This window comes from Charadrius vociferus, unplaced genomic scaffold (assembly GCF_000708025.1).
Source record: "Charadrius vociferus isolate BGI_N301 unplaced genomic scaffold, ASM70802v2 scaffold147, whole genome shotgun sequence".
In the NCBI taxonomy this organism is placed as follows: Eukaryota; Metazoa; Chordata; class Aves; order Charadriiformes; family Charadriidae; genus Charadrius; species Charadrius vociferus.
This window is the reverse complement of record NW_009649570.1, coordinates 6,623,624-6,648,507: the sequence shown is the minus strand read 5'-3', so window position 1 is coordinate 6,648,507 and position 24,884 is coordinate 6,623,624. Positions and strand designations below refer to the sequence as shown.

The following is a 24,884-nucleotide window of genomic DNA, read 5'->3' as shown; positions in this document are numbered from 1 at the left end:
CTTATTCTGAAGTTGGCACTCGGACAAGAGAAAATCCAGAACATACAGGATAATTTTAACCAAGCATGCATGTGCATAAGCATATGTACACACACAGGAGAGAAAAATATCTTGAAATACACACTGACTGAACTGCTAAGTTCAAGTATATGGTGTTTCCTCCAAATAAGCTCTCTAACATTATTCCCTCTTCAGTCTATACTGGTTTTTGTCCTCCTCTCCAGGCAAAGAACTTGCCTCTGAAAAAGAGAAAGTGTCTGTGTATTTTATAGGTAACTCTTCCACATAACTTAGGAATGGTACCAATATTCTCACAGTTGCCAAATTCAAGCTGGTGATGATAGACTGAGCCCTTGAGCAGAAGAAAAAGGAAATCCCAAAGGAACAGTGAGTTTAGTTCTTGCAGTTATAGTATTTTCTATTTGACTACATTTCTTTTTTGTGTAAAATAGTATTTCTTTGAAAATTCACTCACAACACTCATCACTTACAAAAATTTTTGAGAGGCATCAACATCTAATGGGTTAAACAACTAAACGGAGGAGGTGCATTTGATAACCTCTCTGAAATTCTTTTATCCTGAATGAAAACAGAATTTCTCAAGAGATAAGTCAAATTCAATATTAAAAGGGAAAACAACCAATTACACAAATATTTGAGTACAGCAGGCAGAAAACCCTTTAAATTTAACATTGACAATAATGCCACAGTAAAATATCCCAATACTACTTTGACACATATGAATTTCAGTATATTTCCTCGTGTATGCTTTATTTTATTTTTATTTCTTCATGTAGTCTTATATTTTCATTTTCAGAATACTACAGAATTTAGTACAAATTACATTTTGCTGACCTGCAAAAGTCATCAGGACATATGGAGGTGATTATTGCTATGGCATTATGAAGGGGCAGGCTATGATCTAGCACATCTTTACATAGATGTTCCTGCAAACTTATTCAAGAGTCATCTTTTTAGAAGTCATATATGACAAAGAAAGATAATAGAGAAATAATAAAGCATTGCACAGGTAACATTTCAGACTCTCCAGAAAGTCAAAAGGATATGTTGCACTGATCTACATATGCTCCATATCTAATAGGTTTTCTTCACCAAGAATTAGAAATCATTCTTTCAGAATGCAAGCTTTCATTCTCAATCAGGTTCCACGGTTGAGAATTCAAAGACTATCTATATTTGATAACAATGGTTTTAAGGAGCCTTCTATTTTGATAGAAATTTATTTATGGTGTTTATTGTATTTTTTTAAAAAGTATTTTCAAACCCAAGTTTGAAATTCCAAGCAATTACATACAACTTGAACTGATCACTGCTAAAGTATACTGATGACTACAGGATCCTAGCAAAAGTTTATTAAAAAAATTCAGACATCTGCTGGGATGGTGCAAAGAAAGAAGACACAAAAAACCCCACATTTCTTTCTGAAGAATCCTAACTAGATATAATATTAGTTATTTTATATTCTTATTTTTCTTTTTAAAAATTAATTTGAAGATCATAATTTTAGCTAAATATTAGGATTTTTGGCAAAAGTATTGTTTTCATCAAATAAGTTGGTATTTGGTCAAAGAAAGTCATAAGCAGTTTAATTAAGAAGTCATCTTTTCACAGCAAAAACTAACTTGGGGAGTTTTTGGGGGGTTTGGGGGTTTTTTGTTTGTTTTAGGTTTGGGGTTTCTTGTTGGTTTTTTTTTTTTTTTCAGTCTGCATGTTTTCCCAGGAAAAACTAATTAGAATCACCTGGAGTTCTCTATTATTAAGATATTTCTCTCCTTTCTTCAAGACACACAGAACAAAATCCACCGTGTTTTCTATATTTACATACTATTGGGAAGACTGCAACTTACTAAGTGCTGGATGGCTGTCCACAATCCGTACTGGAATACTCTGTACATCTCCCAGAAGAATCTGATGGACTCCTCCTTCTAGGCTTCTGGAGTCATCTACCCCTCCAACTGCTACCAATTGGCCCATGGTGACCAGGCTCTGATCAGAGCCAGGCAGAGTCCCAAAAGCAGAGGCAGCAGCGCTATGCTCTGTTAGGCCAGCACCTGCTTGCAGACTGTGTCCCTGACTAAGTACTAGAGAATGGTTGCTTATTGCACTCCCTATGGAATCCAGGAGACTTGCAGGGCTGGGAGGGGAATGGTTATTTACAGCTATCAGGGCCGTTGATCCATTTGTGGAGGTAAAAGTTGACTGCAGCTGTAATCCCTGTGAAAGAGAAGGCAGAAGTAGTAACATACCAGTATTTGCAGCAGGAGGAATTTGCATTTAATGGCACGTATTTTGCACTGATGGAACTGGATAGCTTCTGAATTCCTATACATCATCTCTTTTGAACAGTCAATCCCAGCAACCCTAGGCTAAAGTCGTATTAGAAAACAATTAGGACAATGGTATCCAGCAGCATCCAGAAGACTACTTAATGACCACAAAGGTCCAATTTTGGATTGATATTCAGTTTCAAATCATTCCCCAATACTGCCCATTCCCACAAGAGGTGGGCATTAAAACCTAAGCATACTGCTTAAAAAAAAGGACAGTGAGATGGATCCAGGCTGTCTTCATAGAGCGGGAAACAGTAAGTAGAATAGCACTTTACTGTATTTCTAGGGAAGGGATCATGCATTTCATTGGGGTTCGGGAAGTATGAAGGCAGCTTTTAAAAGAAGCAGTTAGGGAAGAAGGCTAAGAGAGCCAGCTTTGAAGGGAGATTAGCTTTAGAAGAAGCTCTTTTAGCATGACATTCTTATCCCTGCTCTTCAGCCTTTTAACCTGGAAGTTTTCAGATCTGAGCTGGGAGCAGTTCTAGGATTTTAACATGCTTTCTGAAGAGGCTGGAGGAGGATTTAAAAGGAGTAAGACAGACCGACTTATCTCTCCCCTCAGTTTTGCAACATTTTCATAATGAAATTACTGGACCACTTGGAAAATGAATAGGTGCCTGGTTTGAGGCAGAAGCCCACTACCTTGAACTTCTTGGGTTTGCCTTCACAAGAGACCCTAATGTCAAAGCATCCCAAGATGGTAATGGGATCTCCTGTGCCACAGCTATGTGCTAAATGTGACATGCAAGAGAGGCAAAAGTAAGAGTTGACAGCTATTTCAGAGTCGGTGTTACCTAGTCAGTGTTTGGGATCATGAGCTGGGAGAGAACTTGCTATTCTCAGCTCGCCTTCAGCATTTCCAGCACAGAATGTTTGACGTTCTGTGAAGGACCTGACTGTACCTGAAGTTGTGCAAATATCTTGGGCTGAAGTGAAGAGAGTGAAGACAACAGCTGTGCTGTTTCTGGTAGCAAGGACTCCCCGCTCTGGTTGGATTCTGCTTTGGTGACGACTGACTCCCCTGCTGAGCTCCCTGCAGTGCCACAGAGAGGAAGCACACAGTTATGACAAATTTCTTCTTCCCGTTTAAAACCCTCCCCTGCAAACTGAACAAACTCCTTCAATCTCAATGTAGACATGTAGAAGACATGTATATTACATATATGTTGTTCTCTTTGCAGAAGACCTTGGATGCTAAAGAAAAAGTCTGTGTATGAGAAAAAGACAATGCTGTAGGAAGAATGTATGTGCCTGTTCAGAGTAAAAAAAGAAGCACCAATAAATCCATTTTGGAGAGTAAAGTAATTGCAACCTACCCCACGCTTTGAATTTCTAGTTATAACGTAAAAGCTGAGATATTTCTATCAAAGCGGCAATCAAATAATTTGACAATACATACACCTCAGTAAGGTCTCAATAACAGACAGGCATCAAAAGTGTTGTTTGTCTTCCAAAATAAAAAACTAAAAAGGAAATCGTCTGTGTCTCACCACTCCCTTCCAAACATCTTTGTGGAATTAGGATAACTTCTACGCAATATCACATGAAAATTCCATTTATCTGGAGGCCTTTCAGCCTACAGATTACATCATATCCTCAAAATTCTGATTTAATGCAAGCATGACAGATTTAATTTCCTGAAGACTTGTAAAAATGGAGATTCACTGGTAGCAATTTCTGCAAGGAAACTTCCTATGGGATTATTCCATTTCCTGTTTGAGCCACCCAGAACATTTTGGATAAGATTTATCCAGACACAAGTAGACACTGCTTAGCCTCTTATTTTGCAGTTTCACTGCTGTAACTGTAAAAGAAGAGCCCTGTGCATGTAGATTAGCTTGGTGAATGGAAAAAAATTGAGGATGGTCAACCACAAAAAGCTTTCTAGCAGGAAATCATACAAAAGCTTCCATCAGTCTGAGTGAGCAGAGATACATTTTTCAACATATATACAGATTTGCAGGCTCTAACTCTTCATTGTAACTGACCATAAGATACACTCTATAAATCTCCTTGAACACAACTACTTCAAATATTTAGGCTCTTTTTAATACTATACAGAGATCCTGTATGCCTACGTGAGTATTCACATGCAGGAAGAGATGGTAGTTCTTTCCTCAGATTGTATTCTACACCAACATGCCTAGGACTAAAGTTCCTAATCTACCCAACTTGTTACACTGCATCGGCATTCAGTATGAATGCCAGAAATTTAAAAGTGTCATGGTTTAGGCCAAACTGGCCTAAAATAAAAATAACTGGATACTTTATCTCACTTGACATTATACTTCATATAAGATATAAAAGTTTGATAGTTACAGTGATTCTTACACCTAGGAGAGAACAGAGAAAGCTAAAGCTGTATTGCATGGAGATATGGAATTCTGCACAACAAGAAAACAAACAGCTGGGTTTAATTCTGTTATTGTTTAATTTCTTAAATGTAAATTTGTCCCTATTCAGTATAAGCTGAAATGAAAAAAAATGTATGCAAACAGTAGTTTGAAAAGTCAGTGTTGTTTTTCCTTGCTACCACTTCACATACTTTAATGAGAGTACTTTTCAGAGTCAGGCTTCTTTTTTCGCTTAGACTTGTAATAGTTACAAACATGTCTTTGCAATGTGTACAAACACATACCCACATATTTAAGTGGAGACAAGATATGCCGGAATTAGAATATCTGCTTATATTCAATGAATTGGTGTACATGTGCAGAAAACTAACCAAATCCAATTCTCTAGCTTCCTTTAAAACTCAGTATGTCACTGGGTTAAAGTTCACACATTTGATAGGCTACTCTGCCTTAGAAAATTATCTGTGAAAGAAAAAGAAAACAAGAATTGGTCTTCCTGAACCTTTTCCAGCATTCAGACAGTTCATACCAAAAGTCATCCCTGCTGAGCTCTATCACAGCTGTCAAAGGCACAACTACTCCGTGTCTCTCCATAAAAGTACAGCAATGGAAATATTAACATAGACACGGAGGCTTAAGAACAGTAAGTCTGCTCCTATTGCAAATTCCTTTTTTTTCCCCCTAAAAAACCGACTTCCTTAAAAAAGAGGGACACAATTCAAATTGAGCCTGAAAATTCACCTCTTGTCCTCTGACAGTTGTCAACACTGAAATTCTTACCCTATGTGCACCAAGTGTACGTGATGCTTTTCAGTTCAAATTGATCCACTGCAGCAATAACTAAAATAAGAGTTAAAAAAATCCCAAACAAAAAGCCAAACATTGGCCTTTTTATTAACTGTAAATGCATTGGTGTACATGGAACTGCTCCACGTAAATCAGGTTCACCAAGTCATTTATGAGAAATCACACAGTGAGCCAAAGCTTGGGGTAGGTTTTTTCCTGCTACAACAAAGATAAGAGACAGATGAAGGGGTGACAGGGGCCAAAGAGGAAAGAAACCCAAACACATCAGGACTTCAGGCAAGAACCACAGTGGAGGATAACTGTCAACATGAGTAAATCTTTAAATCTGACAACTGTGGCACTGCCTCTTTGGTCCCTGTAGACTTCTCTATCAGTTGTCTGGAACAAAAAGTACACACCACCATGTTCCAATTAAATGAGGAAACAAGCTGGCAGTGCCACTGGGATTAAAAACATCTAAGAAGTCTGCAGCATTATCTTAATGTATGCAAACAAATTAGGCCCTTCCACCTTGCTGCAATCATATCCCTGCTAAAAGCCAACAATTTTTCTGATGACTTTCATATCAAACTTATTAAACAAGGGATAGGGAAAGCATCCACAAACACGCAAGAAAGTTCTTTTGGTGTCACACTAGACAAAATATCCTTGAAACCTGGGGAAAAGGGCAGAATAACCTCATTTTAAATTTACTATCAGTCACCATGATCCAGCAGAGCATCTCAGCCTATGTGCAATCCAAACTACGTGGGTAGCAAGTAGATGTAATTACAAACCCTTGTATTCTGTTTTAGTACGTTTTGAAGTCAAAGTAATAGTAGCAGGAACCCACTTTCAACAAAGGAAAAATTGTGTAACTAGTGTTCTCAAAAAAACTAGACCTTTGACACGAACATATAAAACCAAGTTTCTACAGAAACCTACACTCTGGCTTTGCAGCAGAGCGGGAGGAAGTTTAATACTTTGTTAGGTGGTTCAGCAATGACTGGAAAGAGATGTTGCTTTGGCTTCACACATTAATAAAGAACAGAAGAAACACATCTCACAGCCCTGCTGCCACTAAACACCTGTGTTTCTATTTCTATTCTAAGCATTAAGAAAAATGGAAAAGAGTGCTCTCAATTCTGACTACAGAAATACAGCGTTTGTTGTTCCAAGGCCTGATCCTAGCAGTGGAACTCATCAAGCCAATGACTTTGTGAGAAACAAGAATCCCAATATGCATTCAAGTCCTTTTTAGCAAGATGTTTAATTACGTGTGAAGCACAAACCATCAAGGAACTCAAGTACCCAGTTGGGTCCTGGGTATTGTGTCCCCTAACAGATATATCTGTTCAGTAGGAATTTAATTCTGTCTGCACAGGCATTATTAGCACCTTCATCCAAGGCAAAACGTTCTTTCCACAAAACCATCCTGTTAAAAATCTTCAGTTGCTTGAGGATGCTGAATAAAAGCCAAATTTATAATTTTCATACTTCTGCCAACCCCATCACAACTACGTGTATCTTTCCACAAATGCAGTGAAATAGTTTTTAAAAAGCATGCCAAAGCACACATGCCAAAATAATCCTTCTTAAGTTGAGCTGAGTGACAGAACATGACAGCAACCTCTCTGGAAGGAAACTGAACTTCTGTGACATAACTAATAACACAAATCACATTTGGAGACAGCTAAGTTATTAATGCAGTCCTACCATCTGAAAGTGGTGATGCAAACGTAACAGTCACTGTTTCTGTGAGAACATTCCCACTGTCTGTAGTCCACTGCAGCTGAAAGAAAAAAGACCTCAGTTTTCAGAAAGGGTGCAAGTTTGTCTAATACAGGAACATAGGCTCAATACAGGACCCGTAGGAAAACAGTGTCTAAAACTACACTTTCTTATTTTCTTATAACTATGCATTTTGGGAGCTCTTGGTTTACAAAAAAAAAAAAAAAACCAAACTGTAAAAGATTTTTTAACATGCATTATACCAGGAAGGGCAAAGTCTGCTCATGACAGTTCAAAGACTTTAAAATAGAAACCAGTTAAACTATTTGGCTAATAAGTATCGCCCACTTACCTGGGCCAAGAGCAGTGTAGGGAGGGGGAAAAGACTGATGACACAACATGATTTAACAGTACAGTTTGGAAAAACTGATTTTAAATCAGCAATTCCTTAGCAGTCAGCCTCATAATTGGGAAAACTAGGATCACTGTGCTTCCCTTATTACTCAATAGGTGGAAGAAAATAAAGGAACAACACTTATCGAGTTACTGAGCATTCTGAAGTAGCTACTTCATGCTTACTTCACTTGCACTTATTAATATTTACACATTCAAAATGTTTTGCAAGCCCTAATTTAGGCTGCACCTGAGACATTCTTCACCCCCATTTTTCAGATACAGAAAAGTAGTAATAACTTCTCCAAAACACAGACAACAACAGAGTCATGAATAAAATTTTCTGATGTGTGCCAATTTTTCTACACCACATGGCTTCCAGTTCATGCAGTCATCCTGAAGCGCTAGTACTGTGTAATTTATCAACTAATAGCAAACTAACACTGATGAGATAAATACCGAATAATGTCAGAAGGTTTTATTCACATTTAATCCAATCTTTCTCATCCAGAGATTCCACTGAAAATATTGCTGCTGGAAATCATAGAGAATTCTGGATGAAATACAGCTAAGTGGTAAAAATTAAAAATAAGATTTCCAGTATTTAACTCAAAATCAAAAAGAAACACAGCGGCCAACGTACCGTTGCTGGGATACTTTCTGAATTATACACCATCTCGCCATTCCTCAGGGATTTCTGCACTTCATGAATGTGGTTCTTGATGTCATTCACAGTGGGGAAGAAGGACAGGTTATGTCTTTCTGGCACTTCATCAGGCTTGAATAATTCTCTTTCCACATACTTTCTGTCACATGTTAAAGGATATTAAAATATGCGTATTTAAAATACATTATGCTATTTCCCTCTGTTATAGACACTGCTACCTTCTCCCTCCCCTTGTTGCAATGACAAGACAAGAGCAAGCTAGATGATATTCTGACCCAGTTCTTTGTGCATCTGCTACAGAGTTTGGAATTAAAAATCCCCAGTTATTCAACTAACTTTAAAGAGGACAGCAGCTCTTAGTGCCTACCTATAACAAAATGAAAAGAGAAGACAAAAGCTGGGAAAAACAGATTCTTATGACACATGGGAAAGATATTCAGTAATGCATCATCACTGCCATTTAGTTGCAAACCAAATTAATCAAACGCAAAAGTGGATATAGCACTACAGACTAAGATCCCACCAGACAGCTCTGTACCTTAGTTGCTTCCTCACTGCATAGACCTGCTCTATTCCCTGAGACACCAGTTCTCGGATCTTGTCTGCCACTTGAGGATGAAGTCGGGAAGGCAGAGTACAGTTCTCATCCCTAACAACTTCCTCCTCCTCCTCAGGAGAAGACACAGAAAAATGGGATGGTGAAGGAGGAAGGCAGGATGTTTCCATTTCATGGTATTGGTGGGCTTGCTGAGTGGGTAACTGTACATACCACCTGCCAAGAAAAAAGGAGTTTCTACACACAATTCGCAAAAAAATGAGTCTCTTAGTGGAACAATCTGACAATCACAAAAAACCTATTTAGAGCGACTTAAGTTTTTACAGCCCCTGAGCTGGAAGATACTGCCTTTTAGAGCTCAAGGCCCTCACATCTTTCAAGGCAAAATAAACCACCTCCACCCCCCAAATACAACAACTATTTCTATCTGTGCCCTGCATGAAAACATCTGATGAAGTTCCACAGCTTGGTGCTTAACACATTTACCAAACTAAACACTCCAGAGCCACAGAAGTCTTACTGACACTGTGGGATTTTTTACTACTGATACTAAGCAAGATTCTTAATAAGGTGTCTAAGTAAAAAATAAAGCAAACCAAGCAAATTATTGTTCTTTTTTGCTTCATTTGTTAAGATAAAGAACAAAGTGGAAGTTTCACCTGAGGACACCGCCAGCATCTATCAAGTTCTTCTTCAGCATGTTGAATGCTTTCTCCTGCTCCATTCTTATTATTTTCTTGTCAATTTTAGGGTCAGTAGGAACTCTGTATTCCGGAAACTTTTGAACCTTTTTAATATAGATCCTTCCAAGGTACAGGGGGAATAAAAAAGAATTAAATTCTCCTTCAGTACACTTTGCCCTCAGGGGGGAAGGCAAAAACCCCACCTACTTCGTATCAGATATTAGCATAGAAAAATTTCAAGCAGAGTGTTGCAGGGGGTGAGGAGCCTCTAAGGGAACTGTAGGATACATCAGAGACGGATGCAGATGGATACAGATAGACACACTTCTGTTCCAGCCTGAAAGCCACTCAGCCAGAGTGATTTTGCACCTCAGCAAAAATCCTCTGCCCCTCAGTATAATAAAAGCACACCACCATTGCTGAACAGGCTGTAGTTCACCCAGCTTGAAGCCAGAACTGAGCACATACATACCTAGCTGCAACTGTCCAGGTAAACACACTCTTAGCTCAATAAAAACTGAACAAGCACTCAGTGAACTCAACAAAACTGAATGCTCAAGGCCAAGGAAAAAAACTATTAGTGTTGGATAAGGAGAAAGTCCCCAGTGAACAGGAAGAACTATAACCCCTTCAGCAAATAGGACATCTGCAAAATTAGAATGATTGACTGATATGAGTGCAATTAAAAGCCTGAAGGAAAAACAACAAATGTGACTAAAAATGGTAACCACCATAACTAACTAATGCTCAGGTAAAGAATGATTCACACTTGTATTTCATACCCTGATGTACTGATACTTTGCATCCAGGTAACCTATCAAATCTCAGCCTTATTCAGTTTAACAGGACAGCATTTCCTCCTTCCCTCTAAATGAGTATCAACCTCAAGTTATCACGGAAACGAAGCCAAGAGCTACGGTGCATATCAGCTACCACCCCCAAACAGTGCTCTGTTAAGGCTCACAGAAAGAACGCTTTCTTAGGATGCTGAGCTTTATAGACCGTTCTTACCTTGCTGGACAAGTAGCTTTGTACAGATGGCCAGAGGCGCTTTCCTGCTCACCAGCTTTTTTGGGCTGGAACCCTTTCCTTCTTGGCCCATATTGGCACTCCATTACAATGGCTCTGCTTCCTGGGAACAGAAAGTAATGCACTCTATTTATTCAAGCAACCGCTGAAGCCCTTACAGTAACACAGTAACTACAGAGAAGATGAGAGTTCCAAAACAGTTATTTCTGTTTACCATCAGACTCTTCAGAAGGCAGAACACTTAAGTGTAGCAAGCATTCAAATACAGTGCAAATGCTTCTCTCAAAGCATGTAAGGAACACAGAGCATTTTCAAAGCATTTCCCAAACTTATTACACCTCACAACATTCCTGCAATATATATGAAGGCAAAATACTGGATTCTGCCCTGGTGAACGCCAATATGTTACAACAGCCTTGTAAGTTACCAAAGGAGCACAATGCTGGTAGTAAACATAAGAGAAGCAGAATCCCCAAAATAACCGAGAAAATCCACAGCTGAAATCAAAGGTCAGCAGCTATTTCCAGCCTCCTGTCTTAAATCAATACTTCAGACCATGCTGTCCCATAAATTCTTATTTGCAAGTCTGACCTATCTTACCTGTTAAATAACACTGTTTCAGTGTGGCATACACACACAAAACCACATGGGCTTAACCAAATATTGCTTAGCTCTAAACTTGAAGTAAGTGACTTCCAGTCAGACCTCTAACAAAAAGGGTAACAGGCATAGCATTAAAGTGGTCCAGAAAGGAACTTCTTCCAAATTTCTTTCACATCATGTTTAGTTATCTTTTATAATTCATATACTCCAGTATGAAGGCAAGAACCTGCCTATACCACAAGTGACATAACCAAAACCTTTTAAGTATCACAACAGCAACATAATGTGTTTCCATAAGATACCCAATGATTTATTGCCTTAGAGTGTGACATTAAAAAAAAAATTAAAAAAAATTTAAAAAATCAATGCAAATAAAGAAATAGGAATTTTAAAACAGAATCATGTATAACATACAGATATCTTGGCTCTTTTTTAAAAAACAAAATTAAAATCAAAGTTTTAGGATTGAAAAGATTTCACCACCTTTAAACTAGTCCTTGCTAATATGACTCTCAAAAGCAATTTGATGGGGCCCTTGTTTTACAGAACTACCAACTATCCAGAATTCTTATTAAAAATAACAATCAAGATTTTGATGATTAGTGCATGTTCTACTCCGTTGGGAGCTACCCAGCTTCTCTATATTTCCCCACAGCTGAAGCGCAGCAGGGAAGGTATTACAGATTGGTTCCACTTATGCAGAAGGGATAAATTCCTCAAGAACAACGCTTTTGTCCTGCACAGCTTAGAATTCAGTTATCTGGGATTTAAACTGCACTTCAGCAAATCATATTTAACAGCCTCCGCTCTACAGGTGTAAAGGATTTCAATGAATTTCATAGAGGAGTTATAAACTAAATCTAAACGTGTAAGAAACATACATAATGCCTGTTTGGGGATCTGAGCAAAACAAAAAATATTACAACTTAATTATCTGAGCCTCTATTAGTATACAACACTTCAAAGAAAAAAAAAATCTACATGTGTTTTTACTCCAAGTATCTTACTGTGGAGCAACTCATTTATCAGGCAGATCTTACAGAAAACTAAAGATGTCTCATATGCATTTTGCAGAAAAAATAAGTGTAAGTTGTTTTGGCTTCGTTCTTAGCTTTCTTATACCTCACAGTTTACAGCTGAAGCTTTAAAACTGGTGCTAACATTTCACTTTTTCACTTTCAGAAAAAAAAAAAAAAGAAAAAAACCAAGCACATAACCTCCATTCCAGTTATTCATGATCTCCATGTAACAATTTAAAACCTGTTCATTTCATATCCAAATGAACTCTTGGTAATTCCACATATGCATGGCATGAGCTAAGTATGCAATTACCGACCTGTGAAGTCTGCACTTTTTTTTTTTAAATCTGTCTGAGGTATGTTGATTTTTATTTTGCTTTTTAAATTAATTTTTTTTTAAAGGGTGCCATATAAATAGTTTATTGGCTTCTGTGGAACAAACTCTTCAAAGGATCTCCAAGTTAGGCAAGAATACTCAAACAAGCTCTTACCCTTATGAGAACTCTCACATCCTGATAGAGCAGACAGGTCCTCCACCTAAAAGATCTCATCACAAGAACCCCAACAAAATGGTACTTAGCTAATTTATTTCTAAAGAACAAAAGGAATTAATCACAACAAAACATAAGCCTGTGGTTTCAGGGAAACAGGCTCCTTCAGACTATGTCACCCAACACGCTCTTTTTTTATGTTTGTGCCTTGACTTTATCAAAGCTAAGGAACACCATAAAGATCCTTCTTTATGGCCAGTTGGCAACTGATGTTGAAATTTTGAAAGCAGTTATTAAAAGAAAAGTTAGTTACCTGCATTGACAAAGGGGATCCCATCATATGGGACATACTGAGATTTCCACATCAACCGTGTGGCGGGTTTGGCTGGGCTTGGAGACTGGCGCGTCCCCCACACACTTTGTGTTTGCTGCTTGTGTAGCGTTAGAACACTCTCTAATTCTGCCTCGCTCACACAATAGCCGCGGTACGAGTCCCCAATTTTCTGCATGGAAAGGAGGTGAAATAATAGGATTATTCACCCAGCTGACTGCTGAACATTACACAAGAAAATGAAAGCAGTCAGGGACTCTGGCAGATGAGGACACAGACTCAGATTTTTGGCATTTTGTGTGTTTTTCCCCCCACACTAGTATCCTCACAAATAGATTTACCACAGGATCTAACACCAGAGCAGCGCTCACCAAGGTCAGGAGTTTGTCAGCCCCCCAAGACCCTAAATACATCAAGAACCCCTGAGAAGATTACAGTTACTGCCAACTCTGATTTCCATAGGACAATTTCACTCCTGTTATCTCCCCCATCACACACTTCAGTTGTAGTAACCTCCTGGACAAATCCATCTTAGGCAAACATTTTCACTTGACTCCCACAGAGAACCTCTGAAGCACTAAAAGTTTATGCATTTGTTTCAACACACATGTTGAACTGAGCTGGAGCAGAATACACCTGCTTGTATCACCCGTAACCACCTCACTCACTCAGCGCACTAACTTTGAATTGAATGTCTCATGTAATACTCCTCCCAAACTTCAAGGCACTCTTGATACTCAACATTACACAGAAACGTAATACATCAGATTTGCCATGTGCAAACTGATGATGGTTTCAATGAACACTGCTAAGCTCTGGGCAACTCCAGAAAAATGGTTTCTAACCTGACTCAAAGTAAAAAAGAAAATTAAAAGAAAAACAAAAGCACAAACAACTTGCTGACTTTGCAACATCCCCTGTGACAGCTGTTCAGCTACTCAGAGCCATCACAGCTGGTTCAGTACTGGTCTATCAGGGCCAGCCAGCAAGCAGTGAAAGCACCGGGACAGCAAAAAGCTTTCCATCCGAATTCAGAATACCATGCTCACTTCTGTTCATATGTGGCTCAGGATCAGGCTGACCAAGCAGCTGGAACTAACATACCCAGAGCAGATTGCCAGCTCAGCCTTACAGCGTATGTGGGGGCAAATGCATGGTGAATAAGTACTAAAGTCTAATGGATCTATTTTGCCACCTTCAATGACAGAGCAGCCAGATGTTTAAATACTACTGACAACAAAAGCAGCAACAGTGTCTCTCCAAAATCATTATTGCACAAATACTTTAGCGACGGCTGCATAAAACCTGCCTCGTAGTCACCCAAGACAAACAAAATGTCTGTGGTTAGCAAGACCTAAAGTCAACAAAGAACAAATGCACACCTTGTGAATGAACTGGGCCAGCACAATGTTGCTGCCAGTGCAAGCCCAAAAGCAGAACGTTACATAGGCACCAGTTGCACAAGTCATTCTGAGATGCCAGCTGCTTACACCAGCAGCTCACTGCACTGCTCCAGCAGTTAAGAAAGTCTACACAGGCTGCACTCACATAGCTATGGTGAGAAAGAGAAGCTGGCAATTGTTCAGCTAGAAATAATAACTAACATTTCTGTCCAAAACTTGATCTGAAAAATCCAGGCGAAGCAAAGCAGCCTGAGGAGTACCAGAAGTACCTTCTTTACAGGAAACCTGGGATGCCCCCTTTTGCAAGAAGGATGACAGTACCACTCCACAGTGAACACTGCGTGGCCAGCATTTTTCTTTGCACATCTTATACCTGTCACTAAAAATAGGTCATTGACCCTGTTCTAGGGAGAGGAGAGAAGACTGATAAAACTGTTGTGCCAGAAAAGTAGTGAGAACAGTCAAGGCACTGTCTCCTATTCTGGATTTACTTCTGCATGAGATAGATCATTTTCCCAAAGTTGGTGGGAGGGGAGAATGAGAAGAAGAAAATCCCATAGCACAAAGGATTCTTGCTCTCCAGGAGCCTCCCAAGTAGGAACAAATGAGACCAGCTGCACCACACAAATAAATGAACTTAGCTTTGTACAGTTGATCAATTAATGCAGTTTTTAATTACACTCTATTTCAGTATGTTGATACCTGCTGGAAACACATTCCAATCAGAGCACTGAAAATTAAGCAGGTTATAAAGTAACGTGTTGGTTTGGTTTTTTTTTTTAATTTAAAATCTACTTTTTATTAACAATGTAATTACCCTGAAGTAATCTGATACTTTTCAACCCTTTAACTCTAGCCAAGCTTCAAGCTAAAAAACAGGAGCAATTCCTTCTCTCTACCCTGGCCTCACCTCAGCAAGTGTACATAAAAGCTTACACTGAGGCACACATATCAAGACTGCAGTTTTCCTTGAGTGAACTAGCAGCAGGATACCAGAGGCATTACACTGTCTAAGCACAGCAAGTGTAAGCTGAACATTTCAAGGCAGTCAGGGAATCAACACCAAACACAGAGATTAGTGCTAATTTTGGACAGCTGCAGCTTCTACTGCTCTGTGTTTGCCTGCAGTACTAACTGCCAGAGGAGTCACTGCCCTTTGGAGCTCAGTCTTGGCCGGATCCCTAGCATACATGATTCTGTCCTGGTTTGAGGTAAAACAGAACCAATTTTCTTTTCAGTAATTTTACTTTTCAGTTAAGTCTCTTCCAACAGATTGGGAGCACGTACAGAGGCCATGCCATAGCTTCACCTGCTGGCACCTTCTGTGAAATTCATACAGACCACAGCACTGCTTGTTTCTATTTTGGCAAGTGACTGAAAGAGCGTAACTGTGAGTCGCGACATTTATCTGCACCTCTACTAGATCTCCAAATTCCATTTGGACCCTTCTATCCTGGTAACAAAATATTCTGCAAGACAGTGACACCTGAAAAATAAATGACACCTCAAAATCGTATTGTCTCTAGTCTGTATCCACGAAAAGGCATGTGCATCCTAGAAGTCTCCAGCTGATTTATACTGTGTAACTGACAAACTCAGCAAAGCAACTCTGCTTATAACGCACAAGGAGGAAGAGAATTTGGGTTATTCCTCCTTGTATGGGCTGACTCTGTAGGAAGAATAGCAACAAAATAATTTTTTTTTAAAGGAACAGGGAGGATTAGTGCATACAGGCAACCGTTCTGCTGAACAGCAGAGGCAGATGTTTATATTCTCAGAACACATTCAAACACACAGTATTTTGGTTTTCTTTTCTTTAAAAATAAAAACTGTGCTATAAATGCTGCTGCTGTGAATTTTAAACACAGCAGGTGAAATTTCTTGTAGATTCAGATAGACCAAGCAGACCATAATACAAGTCCTCCTATAAAATGAATCCAATAATGAATGATTCAGATATGCTACATCGACGTTAAGACAGGAAAGCATGTGCCACAGTGCTAAAAGCACAGTAACAGGGGCTATACATCTTCCTGGACTTTTAACAACTAACTGTCCATTTGAATGAAGTGACTCCTATTCTGTGAAAACAGTATCTCCACCATGGAAGAATTAGCGTTGTTAATTTTTCTGACCATTTATACGAAATAAATGGCATATAACAAAAAGAGAATAGATTAATACATTTAGTTACTTTAAAAATTATTTCTAAGTGGATACAGAAAGAAATTCCATTTCTAAGTCCCTGCAACTGCAGTTTCCACTTATCAGTGGCCAAGCCAATAGAAAAAACCTTGAATGGCAGGGATACCTAAAGAGGTGAACCAGCTAGAGAGAGTATGAGTTTTCCTTTAAAAAGTATTGAGAGAAAGTAAAATAAACATCTATCAGTTACAGTCTGGTAGCAGAAGGAAGACGTAGATGATCTTTCAAGAATATTCCCTTCTCCCCTCCCTTCCTTTTAAGTGATTTATGATGCATTCTAGCTGTTGATATCATCCCAGTCATCAGGATAGCTCTGCAGACTAACAATATGAAAAAAAGAGAGAGTTCTGTTTAGGTCAAAAGCCATCCCAGGGAACAAAGAGCATTTTTTAACAAAAGAGAAACCAAGCACAGGTAACAATGCTGGTATAAAGAAAAAAAAAAAAATATCTGTCAGAATACCTAAAATAGAAATCCTTAGTAAAACATTGATATTAAGGTGCTCTGTTAAGTCCCAGACTTGATCGTGGCAAGTCACGTGGATTTTGATTTCTAACTGACAACACAAACTAATATGAACTGTTGCAGACTTAGGCTATACAAACATGATTTTATTTTTTATTTAATGGATCACTAAGTGCAACAAAAACCCAGTTTGCTCAGCAGAAGACAGCAGAGCTTGCACTGTAGTTCAAGAGTGAATTCTACCACTGCACACAATGTGAATCAGTGGCTTTTCCCAGCACTGTATGGCATCGAGATTTCAGAAGCACATTTTTTACTTCAGGAGCTGTTAACAGACACCTATTCTAGTATTTCCAAAAAAGGAAGGGATTCCACAGCTTTTGATGCGTTTAAATATGCTAGTAGTACCAGCTAGTACCAGTACTATTTCATAATACCAGGAAGCTTGAACACAGCTTCTGCAACTATCAACAGTATTCCTTTCACGGAATAGGATCAACATCTTAGACCTAGATGATAAAACATCAAGTCAGAATTCTTTGCAGCCCACCTCACAGTTCCTGAGACGGCGCGCCCATGCAGGTGTATTTGGCGGCAATGGCTGCAGAGGGATGGGAAAGGAATCTTCCAGTACTCTGAAAAATAATTAAAAAAATACAGTAAAAGTCTATACAGACAGCTAGAAAGCAACAATTTAATCTAAACGACAGGTAACATATCAAATCAGTGCATTATGTATAACCCTACAGCATATGATCAAACTACAGATACTGTATCAACTTGCCTTAAAAACCTGGGGTTCGTTTTCCCTGTATTCTATTCCATTGTTAAAATAATTAACAGTAAATATAAGCATTTAAAAAGCCCACAGTTTTCTATATTCAAGAAGACCTCTGAGCATTCAGTATTCTCAGTATTGTTGCTTGACCACAATAGACAAAACACGGTGAAATAGACTAGTTGATTGTCTTGATAATTTTCTTATGCAGACTGATGTTAAAATGGTAAAGATTAAAACCAGTATCAAACACTTATTAAATGCTGCACATTTTAGTATATTTTAAATACTGAAAACCAGCTCCAATAACTATTTTAAGTATGTAGTTTCTCCATTTCCTAAAACCTGAGGCAGAAACAATGTTTACTCAATGTTCATTATTACAAAACTCAAGTGCATCACCTCCTGCCCATGTAAATATGTCTCCTTTCCAGGATTATTTTTCAAACATGTACAGACTCTGTTCACAAAATCCATTCACAAACTGTTTCTCTTCACTTTAAATGTTTCTTGAGCACATATATAACCTGTGCTGTAGTGAGATTATTCTAATCTCTTCCATGTCTTGATTTCAAAAGAGCATAAAAATCAATGCAAAGCCAGCCCGCAGCTCACAGAACAAATGTTGTCTTTGGGTTTTGTTGTTGTTTTGTTTGTTTTGGGTTTTTTTTTTTTAAGCAAAAAAGAATCCCAGAGCATTCAGGAATTAAAATAGTAGGCATCACTTAGCACAGGGCCAGAATTAGGTGGATATCAAGAGAAGACAAACATAACTATTTTCATTTTAGAAACTTTGTTAACCAATCTGCCTATGTGTTCCACAGAAACACACTGTTAGCGGCTACTTTCTCATACTTTAGCAAAAGAAGCTGAAGAAGTTATTCAGAGAACAAAGATTTAATGTCAATCACTGTTAATTGTTAACTAAATGTCAACTATTGTTCAGATTGTTAATGCCAACTATTGAAATCTCTAAAATATTAATCTCTTCAATCAACCCTTCTTGTGAGAAGATGGTTTATGTAGCTTTTAATATACTTATACAAGAAACTCTGCTCCCTCAAACTTCAACTTTCCCTGCAGTTCCTTCACTGGATCACTTTCAATTCTTGGTTGGCAATATGAGTGTCTATTTGGAGGAATTACTGAAATTTGCACTGTGTTACTTTAAATGCCCACCTATTGCTCTGGTCAGAATATATCCAGCTATCTCTGGAATACAGGTACTTTAATTGCTTTTTCCACTGCTCTGGCACATACAAAAGCTGCGTACACACACAGTTAGCTACAGATCATTGACTAACACAAATGGTTCATAACCTCTATTCTATGGTAATTTTGTGATAACCATTGCAAAAACAAACTGCAAGAAAAAAGACAGTACTAATAGGGGATCAAACCAATTGTTCATCTTTTTAACTCCTGACTTACCTGGTGGTTGTCTTCCTTGATATAGTGAGAGATGCCTGTGGATGTAGAATGTAACTGCTTGCACTGTCTGCTATAGCAGCCACCGCCACGGTCTGCAAGTTCCCATCACCACATTTCTCTTCTGAAACATCTTTGCAAAAATAAAACAGCCTCCTGGTTAATAACTGAACTCAGAATGGGGAAATGACAAACTATGATTAAACTTTGTGTGTTGGAAAAGCAAACATTTTGACATAAGACATAAGATGTCTATATGATAAAGTAGTTTAATAGTTGTGAATCAATACTCAAATTCTAGGCACACACATGAAGATATACTTGATAAGGTTGTTTGTACTCAAGGATTTTGATAACCATGTTACTGCTAATGAATCCTTCTACAACAAAGCAAATAATCAGAAGAACTTGTAAATTACTCTGCTTTACATTTCCACAAATCCATATAGGATTATCCAACTATTTTGGTCAGCTGCAAATCACACACTGGTTGCTTTTAAAAAGACAAAAAAAAAAAAAAATTATGATACTGCTTTGTACTCAGAAAAGAACACCTAAACAAGAAAACACAGGCCTCTTGTAATTGAATCTGACACGCTGTTAGAACAAATGTTTTAGTCTTTCTTGATAACAGGGAGAAATCCATAAGCCAAAAAATACTGTTAGATTGAAGGCTGTGTGTATAGTTAAACAAAAACGTAATGGAAAACTGTGAAAGCAGACATTGGATACTTTGGTCTCAACATAAAGAACAGGGACCTCTCTTTAGAGGCAGGATTTTTTTCCCTTCAATTATGAAAGTTTCTTTACCCATTGCGAGAGACAATGATAAGCATTGACTCAGTCCAGAAATCACTCCACTGTAAAGCTTCTGCCAGAAGATTCGTAAGTGCGCACCTCAGAGTAACACCATTCTGGCTCAAAGCTCAGAGCACTGGTTCCTTCTGCACAGACGCGCCCTTAAGACACTAAGGTCTACTCTGAAGCCTGTGCCATTTCATGCATGGCCACCACCTGCAGGCAAGTGACACTCGAGGGCTGACAGTCCATTCTCCTTCCCCTTTACTCTCCATAGTAAACCACTGACAAGTCTTCCTAACTGGCTTTTAAAGATCAAATAACTATGAAGTCTTTTACACAGTAAGTCTCTAGAAAAAAAAAAAAACAACAACAAAAAACAACAAAAACCCACCAAAAACCCCTGTAGCACCATTGCAGAACATATATTCAAATACTGTGAAACTGAGCTATTTGCAAACAGGGAGCCCCATGTAGGATGAAAAATGGGAATACAGAAATACTATTCAGCATTGCAACTTATTGCCTACAAAAAGTAGCAGCAATTCTTTGTTAACAAAAGGCTCAGAGTCAGCTTAAAATCACGTAAGACTACACTGTAACCAAATGGTCTTTTTAGCCCGGCAAGAGCAGGTGGAGAGGGAGGGAAGGACGAGCATTATGGTAGTAGCTGCCAGCACGGTCATGAAACTGTATTTCAACTCTACATGAAAAGGCTGGATTGTGACTTGAATCCCAACTCTTTTCTGTATCCACCCAGCATCAGGACTCTAGTCTTACCTTTGAGCTCTCATTCCACAAGAGCACCTAACTAGCACTCAAATTTTGAGAATTTTCTCAGATTTTGAAAGTTTTATACAGAAAAGGTAAAAGCATTTTTAAAAACCTTAAAGAGTTTAACAAAATGTGATAACCTAGTTCTCAGTCTTATTTTGTGAACGTAAGCTAGTACACAGCATTTTGCCACCCAGCAAGGCTTGCAGACAAGTAATCAATGCTTTCAGGTTTCAGTATGTCCCTTTTCTAGAGAAAAGCTTAAAATTCATGCTCCCGGTTGTGCATCTCACCACGTACTTAAAACGTGACAGTTAACGCACTGAGGGAGAAAACTTAGCAATGAAGTGAGAGACACATCTCATTTTCTTCACTGGGAACTAATTTCTAATTAGGTACTTCATTCCTGGTTTCACAGAAGATGCATCAACACCACCAATCTCTGGAACAGACCAGAAAAACATTAATTCTTCTGCCTGCATTACATGAATTTACTACTTCACTCAAAATTAAGTAAACAACAACAAAAAAAAAAAGGTGAAAATTTGAAGCTGATAGTACAGCTGTCTGACTCAGCACAAATATCCTTATTAATGGTAAATAGGGCCAGAAGCAGCTTTGTGCTTGATAACTCAATTTACCCATCATATATCTGAAGTAAGCATAACAGCTCTTATTTCATAAGGCTTTTGCCCAACAGAAAAATGTGGTGTGTGGGGTACCAAATTCATATTTAGAAAGCAGATTCAGTAAGTATGTATTTTTGTCTTATAACTGACTAACAAAAGGAAACACATACAAACAAGGTTCTTAAAATGAGATCACGCAGGATATGCTTAGTCACAGGAACACACACCCTCAAGTCCCACAGGTTAAACTCACCCTGTGTGCTGGTCACATCAAGAAGCTGACCTTGAGGAATAATCACTTGGGCCATTCCTGGCTGGGCCGAAGGAATGACATGCAGCACCTGTCCATTTTCTGACTGACTGGCAACAATCATCTGTAAGGCAATCGCACAAAAGCATGAATGGCGCTAGTTTGTATGGTGATCATCAAGCAGTACAACTGGGCTTGCTTATTACCAGAACAGGAAAAATTTTGGTTGGAATTAGGGCCTGTAAATTAACTTGATTTCACATAAGGAAACTGTCTATTTACTGTCAATTTCTTAAAATTACTTTCCCACTTTTAAAATAAGCCTTTAACTGATTAAAGGAGAGAGAAAAAAAAAAACAAAACCACTTATGGGATTCTGCTATGAATTACACATTTATTTGAAACTCACAACACTTATTAAAGCTATCAAAAACTTGAAAGCCATTCACAGGTGGATTCACTGTAACCCCATTCACAGACTAGCAGAATAAACCACAACATATTAAAATTTTGACCTTTACTCCTAAGAAATTGACCTCTATGGGCATTATTTTATGCAAAAGCAGATAGAAGAAAAGCTCCAACACTTAAAAAAAAAAATAAGTTAAATCTCCTCGAATTCTGGAAAATAAACAACTCCTTACAGTAAATTTTCCCATAATTACCAACGACTTGTTCCCAACAATGTTATAAAACTTAGAATAACATAAAATATCATCTTGCTTCTGATTGTTTACACTTTAAACGAGTGAAGCGTCTTTAGTGCCAGTGCAACACATGCCAATCAAACCCTCTGGGTGAGACAGTTACCTTTTAACAAAAGAAGTGTTAAGAATTACAAAGCTATATTTTAAGCAAATTAATTGGGAGGAGAGGGGGGAGACATAATGGGTTAGCTTATTGCTAATGTTCCAGTCCCCCCAAAACCAGAGAGACTTATCCAGGGAATATACAGAAAGCAGCAGTGGTAGAAGTATGAAATCTCATCACACAGTAACATACAGATTTGATAATGACAAAAGACGTAAGTTGTTGTTTAATAAAATTAGTAATGGTTGGAGACAGAATTTGCCTACCTGAGGAACGGCAACCGGAGCATGAATTGAACCACTGAAAAGTTTCACCTGAAGTCTGAATCAGCTGTTGTTACAACAAACAAGCACTATGTGAAAGAGTTCTTCAACGAGCTCCCTCATCTGTGAATACGCCACCTGCCCTGTTTCAGACACACTCACCATCTGTGCACTGGGCCCTCCTAGGGGCTGCAGCTCATAGAGAGCCTGTCCGGTTTGGTCTACCAGGTGGAACTCCTCTGCAGAATGAGGCTGCGGCTGGGGTGGCCGTGCAGGCGCAGCTGATGATGGAGAACCTCCTGAGAGGCGTCCTGCGATGGGCAAGGCTGCAGGAGAGTCACTCTGTCCAAACAATGGATCCCTGGAATCCATGCAGGTTAGATGCTTTCACAGAGGAAAACTGGTAAAATGTACTTTAATGTGAGTAGCAATTCCTATTTAAAAAAAAAAAAAAAAGAGAATAGAACACTTAAAATCAGTGTGCTGTATTGTATACTCAGAGGGAGTTCTTGTCCTTCTGATCAAGGGGCTACTAGCTAACACCAGCAGTCCTATTTTTGTTTTCTATTTCCATGCTGAAAATGTATTCATATTTCTGCTTCCTAGAACAAACTCTCTCTACTAAGGGGAAAGAAAATCCCTTGTGCTAAAAATCTGTTCCCCAAAACCACTCATCACTTTAAAACATCTTAAGTCTACCCTGAAACTGAGAGAACGTATACCAAAAACAAAACTGTAAAACATCCACCAACTTGATTTGACTTCAAAAGAAGTCCCAGATACTATTCTACTTGACCTTTAGATACTGCATTTAGCTATGAAGACAAAAATCTCTATACACTTTCTTAATTTGTTACCACGGAAGAAACAAACAAAAGCAACACAAACCCACCAATTCAAGTCCAAGAATAATACAGTGCAAGACCAAGAACCAGATTTTGCAAGTCTCAAAAAAACAGGTACTCAAGAGTTTATTCTCATCAAGCCTGCAGAATCAAGGTCTTGCAGCACATCCCATTTTCATTAAATTTAAATGTTTAAGCACAAATAATCGTCTTGTTGAAATTCTGACAACACAAACATTAAACATCTAAAAATAAGGGAAAATAGGCAGCCCTTTTGTAAAATATCATGTCAGGCTGCCTGTCATTTGGCCAGTACAAGAAGTGCAATTTTGCAGCAATCACACAAACAACTCTGGTGTTTCTGCTACAAAAATTTGTAAAATACAAATGCTAAGAGTGGAGAAAAATGTTTCTAAATTTTATATTAAAGTCAGACCTGGGCCCAATAACCTTCTCAAAAATTCCGCAGGTATAAATCTTCTGTGCTGAAACTCTCTACTGTAAACGACACCAGAAAAGCATCAACAAATACGTGGCACTAGTTGTGTTAAAGACATTGTGTAGAGACTGTAAGCACATTACTAAATCACCACCTGAATGATATTTTGTTAGCTGAAGTAATCTGCAGAAGAACATTTACGCACAGAAATCTCTTTGACTAGGAATATCTGACAATATTTGATACTAAATATATCAAAGACTCCCCTTCTCCAATACGTACACACAGATGTCCTGTGTCCCTGGATTCTTATTTGCCACATTTGGTCACTAAGCAATTTGACCTGATTTTCAAGTGCGCTGAATCCCTCCTACTCCAAGGCATGTTACCAAGTATTCTTTTGTTAAAGGATTTGGTTAACACAATAAAACGTATATTTCTTCAGCACTATAACAGGATCTATTAATATAATTACTAAAGATTGTCATTACTTATAACATCTGGATATTCACCAGTTCAAACCTGAATGGCACAAGAATCCAAGGGAAGAAATTCTAGTACTTGTTTAAAAGACACAATGTATTACCATAAAGGCAAGAAAGAACCACATTGACTTAATATCATACTGTAAATTCAGAGAGAATGTAAAGAAAGCATCCACAAAGATCGGACATTCATACATCACCTGAAAAAAACCCGATCATTTGCTTCTGACTCTCCTGTACTACCACAGTTGCCTATGAACAAATCATTAGATCCTTCCATAGCAATGTCTTGGTCAGCTCCATTTTTTCCATTACAAG

At 38.3% G+C, this 24,884-nt stretch overlaps 1 protein-coding gene across 1 annotated transcript in view; it reads right to left on the bottom strand.

The window, feature by feature from the left end:
* The window catches only part of CARF (calcium responsive transcription factor), a 25,292-nt gene extending 408 nt beyond the window's left edge, over window positions 1-24,884 (bottom strand). The window contains exons 1-13 of the mRNA XM_009890242.1: window positions 24,754-24,884; window positions 22,960-23,181; window positions 21,728-21,848; window positions 19,277-19,406; window positions 17,618-17,702; window positions 12,977-13,166; window positions 10,533-10,653; window positions 9,498-9,641; window positions 8,821-9,054; window positions 8,259-8,421; window positions 7,208-7,283; window positions 3,254-3,384; window positions 1,869-2,235 (exon numbers count right to left, since the gene is read on the bottom strand). Coding sequence (XP_009888544.1) covers window positions 1,869-2,235; window positions 3,254-3,384; window positions 7,208-7,283; window positions 8,259-8,421; window positions 8,821-9,054; window positions 9,498-9,641; window positions 10,533-10,653; window positions 12,977-13,166; window positions 17,618-17,702; window positions 19,277-19,406; window positions 21,728-21,848; window positions 22,960-23,181; window positions 24,754-24,759 — 1,990 coding nt within the window. The 5' untranslated portion in view covers window positions 24,760-24,884. The remainder of the gene's footprint in view (window positions 1-1,868; window positions 2,236-3,253; window positions 3,385-7,207; window positions 7,284-8,258; window positions 8,422-8,820; window positions 9,055-9,497; window positions 9,642-10,532; window positions 10,654-12,976; window positions 13,167-17,617; window positions 17,703-19,276; window positions 19,407-21,727; window positions 21,849-22,959; window positions 23,182-24,753) is intronic.